A 15,213-nucleotide genomic window follows, 5' to 3' on the forward strand; every position below is an offset into this window, starting at 1 on the left:
TGTCAAGTACAGCATGCACTTGAAGCTGCATTTGTTGAAATTGATGCTGTATGCTTTTCCACCTTTGCTCCTGGCGGGAAAAATCTTTATCAATCTTCAGGTCTCTAGCCACTTGAGACCGCATAATAGATTTGACCAACACTGCCAGTTCCTCCAACTTATCTTCAGGGTTGGTCGCTGCCATGGTCTCCATTTCAGAGGAAGCTCCAGCTCCTTCATCAGGCTCTCCCTCTTGGCCTAGCTTTTTACCACCTCTGGTCATCATCTTCTCACTGTGGCATGAATGGCACACTTCTGACACCACTTGTAACAAGGTAGCCGTTCGCGGTAGGATTTTACAGTGACGAAGCGTTGAGGCAGAGTCAGGTGGAAAACAGCAGTGGTTTAATTCTTCACACAACATCAACCAACACTTCACAGGTGAAAACTGCAGTCTTAAATAGTCCCAGCTGTGACGGATCAAACCACCTTAATTCACAGGGGAATCTCAATTCATCAATATCCACTTATTTAATTAAAATACCTTTTACTAAATATAAACATTTCTATTTACTTTTTATAAATATTTTATGTTTTATCATTACACCAGATGAAACACCACAAAACCCATAAACAATTCCCCCCCACACACTTTTCAATGGCCTCTCCCGGAGACTATATATGGTGTCTGGACCCCCGGGGCAGTATTTGTCCAAACACCCTGGAGAGGACACAGAAAAGACAGGTGAGTCACTCTACACTAGCACTCCACACCCAACAGATTATGCACAACACATTTGCTCAGTTTTACCCACTAGTAGCTCATTGCTCTGAGTAACAATTATCCTCCCTCCACAGGCAACCACCTCACTCGTCAATGAGGAGCAGCTGTGCAGAGCCCAGAACAAAAGGCTACATGCTAATGTCTAAAAATACTCAATAAATACAATTAAAACTTCTTGTGTGCAAATTGTTACTGATGTGCAAATCTATGCTTAAAGTGCAGTGCTAAATAAAGTGCTTGTTAATAAAGTGCAAAAATACTTTAAAAATGCAATACAGTGATTTCAGTAAAATAGTCCCAGTAATGAAGATCTCTTCATTACAAGGGGCCATGGTGTTAACATTACAGTTGAACTCTGACCTTACACCAGAGCGATTTAGATGTTCTTGACCTCATGGATGAGTCGTGAATATGCTCTTGCAGTAAGTTAATTCTTATAAATAGTGATTATACTCTCGGGTCCTTAATACCAAAATTATTTAAAAATAATTCAAGATACCATTGGCTGTTTATAGTTCACGTAATATGTGTTAAGCAGACAAAATCCCATATTCAAAACTGCTGGGCTGCTTCTTTTACTTTTTAAAAAATGGTGAATAAAATCCACAAATGAAGGCATTCTGTGAGTACTGTCAGAAACAATATTTTTAAGAAGCAGCAGCAAAGTTCTTCTTTACTCCTCACTAAATCTCACCAATAATCCTCTGCTACTTTCTCGACTTGTATTTAGCTGAAGAATATGAATGGATTTAGAAATGCATTTGCTTTATCTTTTACCACACAGCCTGAATAAATCTCCATATAAAGAAAAACATGTAAAATGGCTTAAGCACCCTCCTATTGGTGTGTGTTAAGCATGAAGGCCATTACACTTTGTTACATTGTACTGACACCTAATTGTATGTTTTTGTCTCATTGTGAGCGCATTAAACGTTTTATCATGGTAGTAAATGCAAAACCTTTTTGAATTATGATTAACAAAGAGAAATAAATCAAACCTAAATGAGGTATCTTATAAAAAATATCACTTTTTTGATTTGCAAGATAATTCACATTTATGTTTGTGTTTACAAAATAAAAAGAAACTGTATCTTGTTGGTAGTTTTTCCCTCAACTTTTAAAATAAGGGATTTTGTCAGAGGAAAGCTGCAGAATAATGCAGCCAAATTCAACTTATTTGTTTTTTTATCATATTTATTAAATGCAACAAAAGTAACTTGTACCATAATCAGTCTAAGTTCTTTAAAATAAGTTGTTTAGAGCAGATAATCTAAATAAACATAAACTAATTTAGTAGTTAATTAATCATTAACTGGAGTATAGAAACTTTAAAAAGGCAATTTGCTTAAAAATCAACATATTCAAACTTTACAATGTCTGTATTCATTTGCATTTATGGTAAAAATACATTTGTCTCTAAATATGTTTTAACCAAAACTTCTCAAGTTGCCAAGTTTTAGCTTAGTCCTGCTGGTTTTGCATTTAAGGCAATAAAATGTTGATTTTCTTATTTAACAAAAGGAACTGGATTATTTGTTTATTTGCATCTTTTAGTGTATTTATAACAATGTACAAAAATGAGAAATCTGTAGAATGCGCACATTTTTTTTAGCCGATTAACTGATTAATTACTAAAATAATAATAGTTGCAGCCCTAGTTCTGTTTAATAAAAACCTCCTGAAGATAAGGAGGAACATTTGATGTTTTCTTTTGGATTTAACACTACCATCCTTAAAGAACAAAATGTTATTCCAACTGTACTGTAATAAATAGCGAAAAAGAAAATCAGAATGTGTCAAAAATTAAAACCAGCAGGCGAGACCTTTTCTACTCCCAACTTCAGCTCTAAATCTTGTTTTCGCCGCTCCTCTGAAGTAAGAAGCCAGAACATATTTGCTGTTGATTTTTTTATTTGTTATGAACAAAATCGCTTCACCGAGACCTCAGGAAATCATGTCAAACTATATATATATAAAAACGGGATAGGATTTCTCTTTCAAACTTGGACTTCCTCAGTGTTGCCTCAAGCTGTACTCTGACCTCTGACCTGCTGGCTAATTGGAAGGTGGGAAAGAACTGCAGGTGCTTTGCTGCTATTAGCAGCTCATAAAGCTGTGGAGGCATTGATGATTTCAATGAAACTTTCCTTAAACAATGAAGAAAAAAAAATTTAATAATAGGCCTGTCGCGATAAACAATAAATCTATTAATCGCACAATAAATTAAAACTATCGACCTCATTTTAATTATCGGCTTTATCGTTTCTTCCAGTCTTTTTCTCTTTCTGTTAATGACACTGAATGAAAAAGGGCACTGCTCCGGTGCTCTCCACTGACTCCTCCCTTCCTCATTTCCTTAGTTTAATGCCCAGCGCACACGATACGATCTTAGAGCTGTCGGCCGATTGTCGGCCCATTTTCAAAACCTGACAGACCACACATTAGTCGACAGAAATCCTAGGTATAACGGTTCGATTGGTTCGGTCCTGCCGTGTGTGTCATATGGTGTGGTGAGGGTTGGTGAGGCAGACGCTCTAGACCCAGGATGTGGTAAATTAATGGTTTTAATGATAAATGTCCAGCAAATCACAGTCCAAAATAACGGGCAGCACGGCCGAGCGGAAACCAGGGCTCGACACCGGTAGCAACCGTAAAAAGGAATGGGCAACGGAACAACACGAACGCACATCAGACGAGGACCCGACGAGGAACAAAGAACACAGGTGGAGTTAAATACACGGGAGGGTAATCACAGAGACGAGACACACCTGGGAACAATCAAGGGGAGGACAGGACAACGAAGAGACGCAAGGACACAAAAAACTCTAAATGAACACAGAAAACACAGATCCTGACAGTGTGGTGTCCAACAATGGGCACAAAATAATGGCTACAAGTCCAGTGAACTAATTTTAAAACCAGGCATTAATCAAAGCTTTACTACAATCTACCTGCAATGCATGTGGCTAGTGTCAGTCCTGCCTGAATGAAAATCATTATAACCTATTTATGTCACGTTAACGAAGAACAGCTGAAAAGTTACCGGGTTTATCAACTGCGGTAGAATTCGCTCCAATTCCTCCTCTTGTCATTTCTTTGCATGAAATGTTGAATATTTCATGCAAAGAATGAAATATTCTTTGCATGACATATGCAAAGATTTGCATATTGCAAATAGGCAAATCTTTGCATATTTCATGTTGTTTCCACATATCATCTCCAATGTCCGCTGGACTTCGGGTTGCGCTGTGTCAGCTGTTTGGGATTCTCCTCCGTAATTTCCCCTCAGAAAGCACGGAAGGGAATCCGCGCTTTCTGATTGGCTACCTGTCACATTCAACAGGCTGCGTTAAGATCCCAGTTGGGGAAAACCCTGATTTAGATCGGAGCAGCCACACATCACACACTACAGGATGATCGGTTACGAAATCGCAAGCGACAATCTTAGAACGACCAACCTTCTAATATTGTTGTAAGGGGAAAAATAGGAGCAAAAAATTGTGTAGTGTGAACTATTGCATCAGGTAGTCGATGTGCCCATCTTCTCTATTTAAATCTAATTATTACTGAAGGGCAACATAATATACAGACTTCATAATCTGCACTCTTTCGGTTGAATGTAGTATTTATTTCCACTTTGGCTTTATGTTGTTTAGTTTTTATTCAAGTGCGTTTTTTGTTCATGGAGACTGAGAATCCATTTTATTTTTGTTTTTGGTTGTTTTGTTTTGTTTATCAGTGCCAGTGTTAAGTGTTCTTTTGAAAATAAAGTGTATCTATCTTTGGCAGGAAATCACATGCATTATTACGTAATGTCCATTAATTCAGTGTACAAAGGTCTTCAAACAATATTATCGTTTATCGCAATAAGTTTTGAGACAATTAATCGCTCAGCAAAATTTGTTATCGTGACAGGCCTATTTAATAATCTCCCGACTGATTTGCTTAAACTTGAAAAGAATAAGCATGATCACAATAGAGATGATGATAAGCAGCTGTACCTTGGAGTAGAGATAAATCCGGTCGGTGTACTGGCTGGCGCAGAACTTCAGGCCCGGGTAAACGAGCTGGGCGGAGGCGGCGTCACCTTCATCATTGCCTTCATCGCCACCATTAGCATCAGCAGCAGAAGATGAGCATGACACCACTCCGCAGTCTGCAGGGAGACAAGAGGAGCTGACTAATATCTCACTGAGCATATATTATTGGTTCATTATTGGCTTTTCTGGCTTTATTGGTACTCTGTTTGCTCCTTCGGTAATGCTCTGAACAGCAGAGGCATTAAACCGCAGCAGCTTTTAGCATTTATTACACGCAAGACAATATTGGGAAAATATAACGTCTGGATTCAGGAAGTTTGGAGAAATGACTATGTATTTATGCTTATTACTCGCAAACGTTTATGAGGGAATCTGAAACAAAATGTTGAGGTTATTCCCCCTGATATTTCTGCCTCAACAAAAATCAAATTCTTGATATTAGCAATGGATGGAACCATGAACAACATGTGGAGGGCTGAAGTCTTTCTCCAAAAGTATCAAATATCATCTAATAAATTATCTTTTAAGTAGAATCATTTAAATACCAATGTAAATGAAAAATTGACTGAAATATTTTTGTTTCTTTGTTGCAGATAAAGTAACATCTTTCATATATAACTGATTAAAAAATTAAATGTATGGTTAAAGGTTTTATAACGCTTAAATATTCACTTTTTAATTAAAACTAAAATAGTGTGAATGTAGGCTAAAAAGATTTAATGCATCTGAAAGACTGAAATACTTCACAATAAAATGTGAAGGGAGATTTGGTACCAGTCAACTTTCAACACCCAATTTAGTTATTTTTCCCAAAACAACCAGTGTAACGCCAGCATCTTCCAACAGGGAAGCTCCAATTTATTTTTCACAACTTCACCCAAGAATTTCACAGAACAAACGTCTGGAAACACGGCGAGAGAGCGAAGAAGAGAGTGATAAAATGACAGGCCTGGCTGGAGAGAAACAGAGAAAGAGAAGAGAGTGAGCAGGTCATTAATGTCAGCTGTGTAGCTCGCTCATGCTGCCAGCATCTAGCAAGAAAAGGTCAGGCGGTGGAAATGAGACTGCCACTGTTCGACCACGCTTCATTTAGACAATGACCTATAACACTCTGATAATACTTGCCTTAAATCACTCTGCGTGGCTAGTGCTCGGCTGTGTCAGTGTGTGTGTTCCCTGAGAATGTGTGTGTGGTAATGGGGATAAAATACTGACACAGCTTGATGTGTGTGACAAGCGACATCCGCTGGAAAAAGAAGCTGGCATCTACATAGAGCGGATCACTTATGGTTATTAGACACAACTCTGGTACCACCAGGAAATGTGCAGAGAAACTTAGGAGATGAAGGCGCTAAATGAAACAAAGGCTTCTATGCTTTTTGTTGCCCACAAAGGATTTAAAGTTAATTAAATACTTTTATTGGTGCATGTTTGCTGCTATAATAAAAATACAGGAAATATTCCCAGACCCTGCAAACATATATTCTTAGTCAGCTTCTTAATGTGAGTGATAAGTCCCTCTAGTTAAATAAACGTCCAAATGAACTCATAAAACTGACAATATATATTTTACCCTAGCAGTAAACCCTCTTCAGAGCTTTCTATATATGTACGGTGGAATATGGAGAATAAATCCTGAAACTATCAAGGACAGCAGTGGAGAGTTCATGATTTGGGCTCACTATGATGTGAGACCGAATCAAACATAAACTGCGACAGAGTGATATAAAAAACTATTAGAAACTGAGGTTTATTTCAAATATAATGGACACAAAGACTTTAAAAAAGGTTAAAAGAGAAAAAAAGGGAGAGATGATTAAAGGGATAGAGATGAGAACAGAGGAGAGAAAAAAGGATAGTAAGAATACAAAAACACCCAAGAAATCTGTTTCTAAACCTGCAAAAAGAGAGAAAATTGAAACCACACCGACAAACTGAAAACTGAAAAGCACACACTACTAATTAATACAAAATGTAAGGCTATTTATTTCTTATTTATTTTATTATCATTGGAGCCTTGCAACGAAATTTTGCTCAAATGTCAATCAAGTCTGTCTACGTCCAGGCATTTAGTGATAACCATCCTCCAGGACAGAGTGCATCTCCAAACAGCTGTATGTAAATATTTTTAGTAGCAGCTTTGAAAGGTTGAGAACTCCAAGGCTTTTCCAGTCATTAAGCATGGAGGTGGAGGGTTCATAGTTTGATGCCACAAGAGTGAAGCAACTAAAGTCCCTAAATGCCTTATAGACAAGGCAAAACTACAACCGAGGAGATAATTACCTCACTTAAAGTCATAATAAGGAGCAGACAACATGCTCTAGTGAGTTAGAACATTTACTGATTAACTTTATATATAATTTTATCTGAAAATGTAGCATTTCATCAGGTCAATCACTCTGACTTCTGTTGCATCAACACTTGAAGGTCTGTTTGAAGAGACATTAACAAGTTTCAATAAATTAAGCAAAACATTTCTACAGAACAAACTCATACTCATATATACGTTGCTTTTCAGAGTACATATATTTTATTTGCTTTTTTGTGCATCTAGACTCTCAGGTCCTCTCCATACCTTTCCCTGCCTTAAGCAAAAAAGAAAAAAAAAAGTGCTTCAATTTTATGTTTGCAGTCGTCCTTACTGCACTTTCCCTCCATCTGGCACAAACTGTTCTGATCTCAGCCTGAATTCAGCTGCAGTGGGTCTGAAAATACCAAGATAACAAGACTTCTTTTTTCTTTTCTTTGCAGAGCAACAAACCTGGAACCAAAACGTTTTTAGGACACCAGCAGTCTCTCATCCATCCTTCTGGCCTGCTACATCTGTAATGAAACCCAGCAGCTCTGCAATGTGCCCCCCAGTATATTTGCTGTAAGCAGTTTTTTTTTTACCCCCCTCCTTTTTTGCAGTGGCGGAATGCACCAGCTGCATTAAGTGGGCCATTTATTCGAAGGGGGCAATTCATCTTACAAAGCCGTCTTATTAGACTGTCACTTACACAGTATGAACGGTGCCTTCAAAACACCCCGAGGGATTTATCTGTTATTTTACTGCGAGAGAAAGAAAACAACGCCTAATTGGACTGAGTCATCTCATCTTCTTGCAGCAGTGGAACAAAAAGAGGGGAAAAAAAGGAAAAAAAATCTAACCACGCTCCTCGAGAATGAGCGACGTTTGAGCTGACGAACAAACGGGTATCCGTGTTTTAAATGTTCCCACAGCATGCAGATAGAGCGACAGACAGAGAGAGAAAGAGAGGGAGACAGCCGGAGAGGTGGAGGAGGAGGAGTGATTGCCTGTCTGTGCTGTGCGGAAAGTAATCTCAGAGCAATCAAGAGGCGGGGGCGGCCGACAGCTCCTCGCTTCTGAAAACCACAGGCAGGTAGAGAAAAATCATTAGGCACCGCTCCTGACCCCATAGGTCACTTTTATTGGACAACCACTGTGTTTTGTATTAGACCCCCGCTGGTGGAGACAGACCGCCAAAGTCATGTAACTAATAAACCGACGACAGGATGAACATGTAGATGCCTCTTCTTCTTCTTCTTCATATTAAACACCGTCGTGCATTCTGGGTGTTTTTAGAGGAATCCAGAAGGGAATGCGATGAGCTGTCTGTGTCCTCTTGTAATCCCTGACTCACTCAGCAATGCTGAGATCAGAGCTCTGTGGATACCATCTGTTGCGCCAGTCCTCGCTTCTTTCTCCGAAGATGCTACTTAACGACTCCAGGCTGAAACTTTTCGCAGACAGATATTAGTTGTCACCAAGAGGACGGGAAAAAAAAGTACGATGCGTCTAAAGGGCACGTCAGGGTGTGGGGTTCGGATCTCCTGCAGCGCCTCTTTAGTGCTGCCATTTCTGATCGACAGTGAAGCTTTTATCTCTCCCCTAGAGTCAAGTCTGAATAGAGGCGATTTTCTTTCTTTTTCTATTTTTTTTTTTTTCTCAAAAGAAAGCAGCTTTCACTCACCTTTAGGTTTTTTTTCCCCTTTTTTCTGCCTGAGTGTAGTGCTGAAGCCTCTGCGGGGGGAAAGCAGCGGTGGGATTCAATCGTTGAGCGTCGGGGGGGCACAGGTGGCCACAGAGACGGGAAATTAACCACTCGACAGTCTGAGCGCTAATAGATGCCAAACTGCGCGCAATTCAAGAACGGAAATCTGTCAAGGTGTTGCACACCGATCTCAAAATGTTAGAGGGTAATCGGGGTTGATAGCTTGCATGTTAAAACCGAAATCACTTGTGCTTCAGTCGCTTTTATGCTAAGTCTTTAGCAAAAAAGAAAAAAGAAAAGGAGTTCAGTCACAGATCCTTGTGAAAATACTCACAGGCCTCAACGTTTTTAACCTTGTATAACCATAAACTTCTATGTATTTTATGTGATTCATCATTTCTTTTAACAGATAAAAATCTCAAAAGTGACTCAACCAGCTACCACTGCAGTTACAGCTGAGTCATTTTCTCTCTCAGCTTTACACATCTAGAGACGTTTGTCTAAACAGCATCTAGGAACAGCAGTTCAAATGCGCAAGATTTCTGCAAGTTTCACCAACTCAAATTTGTAGACTTAATGAAATTCAAGACCTGCATCTCATCAGAAATGTGCAAAAGAAAACTGTATATTAAGCTTTTTTGCGCACAATGAATGTAATGTCGTACGGGTTGACAATAGACGTGAGCCAGTCTTATTTTGTCAAGTCAACGAAATAAGTCAAAACTAACTTAAAGGTAACTTTTAACAAGAAATCCACTGACAGATTATTTAACTGATGACAGGACATGTTTCCCATGTTATAAGTTAATTTATCTGCCAATAGAACTAGTTCTTTTTCATCTATATTAAGGAATTATTTACTTAAAACAAGTCTCTATATCTTGCTGAAAAGTTGCTTCTGATTTAGTTTGTCTTATTTCAAGTGTATAAAGATGTTTGCACTAGAAATTAGAACAAAAATACTTGGTAAGATTTTTTGTTTTGCAGCAAGGGTAAATGAGCAGCTACTTAGCATTAGCTTCAACAGCCTTGAGTCACATGAAGATGTCTGTGCAATGCGTTAGGATGACTTTCAGAGGCTCAAACAGAAAAATCATTCAACTTATCCTTTCTTAGGTAACTTCCTTTCACCTTTTCTCTGCCTCTCTAGCTTTTCCTCACTCCTGAGAGCAGCGCAGCGCACAATAAGCAGCTTTTCAGACTTACAGCGTCTTTCAAATTAAAATTTTTAACGTTTCATTATATTTAAATTAATTTCAAACTCTGAAATTATCGTTAAAGTACTTGTCTCACTTTATAATAAACCCTGTCCAGTCGGTATCCTCAGACAGGTTTTCCTTCAAGGTTGTCCAGTTTTTAGCTGTAATAAATCCCAGTAAAACACATCACAGTTTGAGACACAAGGTGAAAACTGTTCCAACTAAGACACTGTACATCCCAAAACAGTCTGCATGTTTTCAAAGTCAACACGCAGGTCACAGGCTTTTCTTAGACTCTGCTTGTCTGGCAGTTTTTTTTAAAAGGTCTTCATATTGCAGACGCTGTAATTAGGGTCTTTGTAATTAGTGCAATTTATTGCTTTGTGTATCCCACTGAGACATAAGCAGTCAAACTCAGAGGTCTTAATTTGCAATATTACACACTGTGTAATTGGGAATTTGTTTCCTTTACGTCCCTCTGAGACATACAGACGGGCACATGTAAAAACCTGAGTGGACTGGGAAGCCAGGTTGTGTTTCAGGGATGAGCAGGTGCAACACAGGAGCTTGAGTGGCTTTTATGTAATTAGCCCTCACTCCACTTTATTAAAAAAAAAAGGCAGCTAATCACCAGCTTCTCGACCTGCCGGACAGGGACCGGATGTGAAACTTGGTGTGTCCTGTAATTTGGCGCCGAGAGAAGCGGCGGCCTCCTAATTCCAACCGAAGAAATGGGTTCTATCTTCAACTCAATGCGACAAGGAAATACGAATAATAATGCCAAGCCCCATATGGGATGAGATATAGTTCCTTATTGGTTGGCGTGATGATATTAAACAGCAGTATATGTGCAGGTGACAGTGTGGCACCAGCCAATTTCCCTAGATATGAGAAGGCAAGAGATTGCAGGTGGGATTTACCCTGTGTGTGGTCAGGGGAGAGGCAGCTGCCGCTGCCAGCCATGTTGTCGCCTCCCTCCTTCGCTGATTGTTTGCCTTTGGGCCAACACTTATCCGCTTCTTCCAACGTCTGTTTGACTTTCAGAGGCTCTGGTTCGCTTTCGGAGCTGGAAAGGACAACGTACTCTTGGCCAGTGGAGGCTTGAGAAGGCCCTGGTGACTCTGGGTCGGCAGAAAAAGAAAGCAAAGATGGAAATTACTCAGAGTTTAATTGCTTTTACAAAAGATACAAGAGTAGAGTTGGCTGATTAGCCCCATAAAACCGGGAAGAACAAACACCTGCTACCCTCCTTTCACCGAATCTTGCTTCAAACCGCCAATACCATTTGCTGAGCGAGCGGATTATGCTCTCGTCCCATTGTTTTACTAATTGCTCAACAGTGTCATGTGCAATCAAACTGAAACAAGGATAATTGTAGGCGATTGCTGCATCTGTACATGGCTGCGGCTGAGGGCAGACAGCTGATAGTGACTCAACGCCAGCGGTAGATCAGACTAAGTAGTAAGTAGCAGCTTACTGCACTGTACAGACACACACACACTGATAACTCTTCCTCAACGTTTCCTCCTGCCACTCAGCATTTATACATTATGTGCAGCTATTGCAGCTATTAGCTTAATGTTCTCTCTTTATAGCTCTTTGTTTTGGAAAGTACACCCTGGCTCAGCACTGCTGTGTTCAGCTGCATCTCAGTCATTAACAGATCTACTGCTGCCATTAAATTTGATTTCCTTTCAAGTAGAAAGTAACCCTGAATCGGTCTCTTAGTGTTTAGCTGGGTCTCCTTCCTGGACACTGACAGGAAGCTTGGCGCCAGTAGAGGAATGATCTAGAGTCAACACACAGCTTCAAACCAACTACAAACCAGAGATCAGGCCCGAAATCTGGGTGTAGAGATGAACTCTGACCTGAACCTTCAGTTACAAAGTCAGCCTTCTACCATCTGAAGAACATTTCCAGGATTAGAGGACTAATGTCTCAGCAAGATCTAGAGAAACTCATCCATCTGTTTATCTTCAGTCACATTGATTACTGCAACAGATCTGCCTAAAAAAATCAATCAGATCCAGAATGCTGCTGCTGGCGTTCAGACTAAAACCAGGAAGTTAGAGAGCATCACACCAGTTCTAAAGTTCTTCCAGTGAGGGAAGAGACTTTAAAATACTGTTCCTAGTTTATAAATCACTGAAAGATCTGCTGGTGTTGTATCAACCTTCCAGACCTCTCAGGTCTTCTGGTTCTGCTCTGCATCCCCAGAACCAGAACCAAACGAAAAGCAACATTCAGCTTCTATACACCACAAATCTGGAAAAAACTTCCAGAAAACTGCAAAACAGCTGAAACACTGAGTTCCTTTAAATCTAGACTACTCAAAGAAGAATTTACGATGGCACTCGACTTAATGTAATGTTTTGATTGTTGAGTCTATGTTCTATGACTTTGTGTTTTTATGATGTAAAGCACTTTGAAATGCCTTGAGGCTGAAATGTGCTATACAAATAAAATTTGATTGATTTGATTGATTGATGTAGTCTCCATTTTCTCCCCAATAAAAGCACTCCTGATTTGGAGTTACAGTGTTTAGCAGTCAATAAAAGACCTACTGCTGCCACTAACTTCATGTTTATCTTTGTTTTTGTCACATAAAAAATACACCCAGTTCTGTATTCTATTAAAAAGTTGAAATAACTGGGAATCAATTGACCTGTTTGTCTTGCAACATGGCAATTAGATGGCAAATTAAGACATAGAGATATTTAAAACCAATTTAACTTAAATTATGCTTCAACACACTTCATGCTAAAGTTTAAAAAAACTGAGCAGCTGCTTTAAGAAAAGAGCACAAATATTTATGACCAACTGCAAATGTCACAGTCTGAGCAGAACTTCTTAAAAAAAAGAAAAACTAGGCTGTGCAATTTCTGTTCCCCATCTCTCCTGGTTATATTTAAATCACATTCTTTCACAATATTTGTCAAACTCGAGGTGCGAAATCTAACAAGACAGTAAGTTGTGAGACCGGAGGACACGGAAGGCTAATTAGTGATCTTGCCTCTCTGCGGCTTGTTTCTTCAAAAGGCCAGTTCTCGACGGCTTCCTCAAAATGTCACCGCGAGTCTCCGGGCCGCCGGCCCCCTCCACTAACAAGCCGACAGAGGCCGCGGAGAGACGGCTCAATTTGTGTTAAGTTGCCCTCCGACGTGGAAGACGTTAGCGTCGAAGTCCTGCGGGGGCCGGCCCCTGTGTTTTCCCGCCCAGTAGGACCCCCCGTCACGCTCAGAGTGGGCTGATAAGGTTGCAGAATTGACTCGAATCCACTCCACTCAAACCAAATCAAAGCAACCCACAGGTGACGCAAACAGGAAGTGCTTCAAAGCATAAAAAAAAAAGAAAGTAGCTGGTCCTGGAAATAAGTTCAGGAAATGGTTCAAGCCGACTCTGTCACACGAAGGAGGTGAAGTAACAATCTGTGACAGTTTGATTAAAAAACAGATTCCTGACCAAGCAGCCCTACAGGGGATTCAATCTGAACACGATTATTATAATATTATTGTTCAACACCTGTTATAAGGCAGGTCCCTCTTTCCTGCAGCACAGGAGATCAATTTTAGAGAAAAATATGAGATTACATAGAAAAAAAGACGTTTGAAATAAATAAAATAATGTGTTGTATTCATTTCGTGCATCTAATTTAAAAAGAATAATCACACAGAACACATTTATGTACAAGATTCAAAAATTAATTTAAGGGAAAAAAGCAAAAACTTATTTTAGTGTCTTAAAAAGACTGAATATGAAATGATATTAGCAGCTACAGCAACTTGACATTTGCCCATAAGTTAGCTCAAAAGTCTGTTTTTATTAAATGTCATTAAACATCCAGGCAGAGTTATATAGCAAGTCTTGAATTATACTTTATTTCTCTATATTTTTGCTTCAATGCAGCTAAAAGTTCCTGTAGGCTTTCAAATCAGCCATTATCAGTACTTTTTCAGGTATTTTGAATATTTACTTTGGCCTTTAGAAGCTTTTTCCTTCATTATTACATCCGGGTCCAGTAGATGAAATGTTATTCTTAGGTCCAAAAGTCCCCTTGACCTCTCTACGCAAACTTTTCTCCAGAATTTCTGAATGACTTTTGTTAATCTTATCCCATATTTCCATTTGGTGAAATCTTGTGCACCAAATATTTGGTTTTTCAGTCAGTTTTTTGTTCACTCAAACTTTTCCTCATTGTTTTACACATAAACTACAGAACAGATCTGAAAAGGAGAAAGTTTAGCTTCTTGGAAGCATCGTGTAAAGACTTAGAAGTGGTTTCAAACAAAGTAATGTATTAAAACATATTGAAGTTACGCTTCCAAACTATTTTCCTTGTAATCCCGTTCCTAAAATAAGAGCGGCGGGATTTAGTTGGAAAATGCGGCATATGCCACTGAAGCAAGACAAGTTTTAGTCTTGGCATTTCTGACGAATGGTATGTATTTAATGGAACAATAGAGCACATTTTAAAAAGGAGCAGCTGGTCATTTACAGTTAAAGTTATTAATTAAGCTAAAATAATGAGTAAAAAAACCATAAGGATGATGCATTTTTGAAAAGGAGTGAAGTAAAGTAGGAGATGTGGAAACTATTAGCTGCAGTGATGTGAAAAACTATTATGTATTTCTTCTATTTTTGCACTTTTACCTTGTTATTTTTTAACATCTTAGCTCTCTCTCCCTTGCTGAATCATGAACTTTGACTCTAACTGAGGAAAATTGAGTCCTGGATTGCTTAAAGTGTTGTTTTGGGTTCTTGATGTGCAACCAGGATTCCTTAAATTTAAACTTAGCGTCTCGATATCTTCACATCATATGACACTATTCTGTGATTCACACTCTCCCTGCTCCCTGTGTAGTCACACCAAAAAAAAAAATGTTGTTCTTGAAGGAATAACATTTCTCATGTCACATCACAGGCTTCCACCTGATTATTTTCTTGCATCCTCGAGTGCTGAGGATTTCAGTGGCAAGCTGAGAGATATCTCCATAAATACAGTTGTTATTTTTCCGCACAGTCTGTCATTTACAAATTTAGCAGGTTGTTAAATTTCCTGTCTAGCAAGCTGACACAGCCCGCCGCTGTGAATGCAGAGTGGCGCTTGTGACAAAGAGGAGTGTGAATGCTGAATAGTTATCAAGCATCTGCTGCAGCGGAGCTTGGAACGGGGCGGGGTGGAAGGAGGGTGTTTTGTGTGTTTTTTGTGTGGGTGT

The 15,213-nt window shown here is 39.3% G+C and overlaps 1 protein-coding gene across 2 annotated transcripts in view; it reads right to left on the bottom strand.

Moving 5' to 3' along the window:
- Positions 1-15,213, bottom strand: part of zranb3 (zinc finger, RAN-binding domain containing 3) — a 98,190-nt gene that overhangs the window by 45,592 nt on the left and 37,385 nt on the right. For both annotated transcript variants that reach the window (XR_004338201.1, XM_032556039.1), the window contains exons 14-15: positions 10,918-11,118; positions 4,765-4,919 (exon numbers count right to left, since the gene is read on the bottom strand). Coding sequence is in view for 1 of the 2 variants with exons in the window: in XM_032556039.1 (XP_032411930.1) it covers positions 4,765-4,919; positions 10,918-11,118 (356 nt within the window). In the remaining variant the exon portion in view is untranslated. The remainder of the gene's footprint in view (positions 1-4,764; positions 4,920-10,917; positions 11,119-15,213) is intronic.

The sequence above is a fragment of the Xiphophorus hellerii genome, chromosome 24 (genome assembly GCF_003331165.1).
Source record: "Xiphophorus hellerii strain 12219 chromosome 24, Xiphophorus_hellerii-4.1, whole genome shotgun sequence".
Classification (NCBI taxonomy): Eukaryota; Metazoa; Chordata; class Actinopteri; order Cyprinodontiformes; family Poeciliidae; genus Xiphophorus; species Xiphophorus hellerii.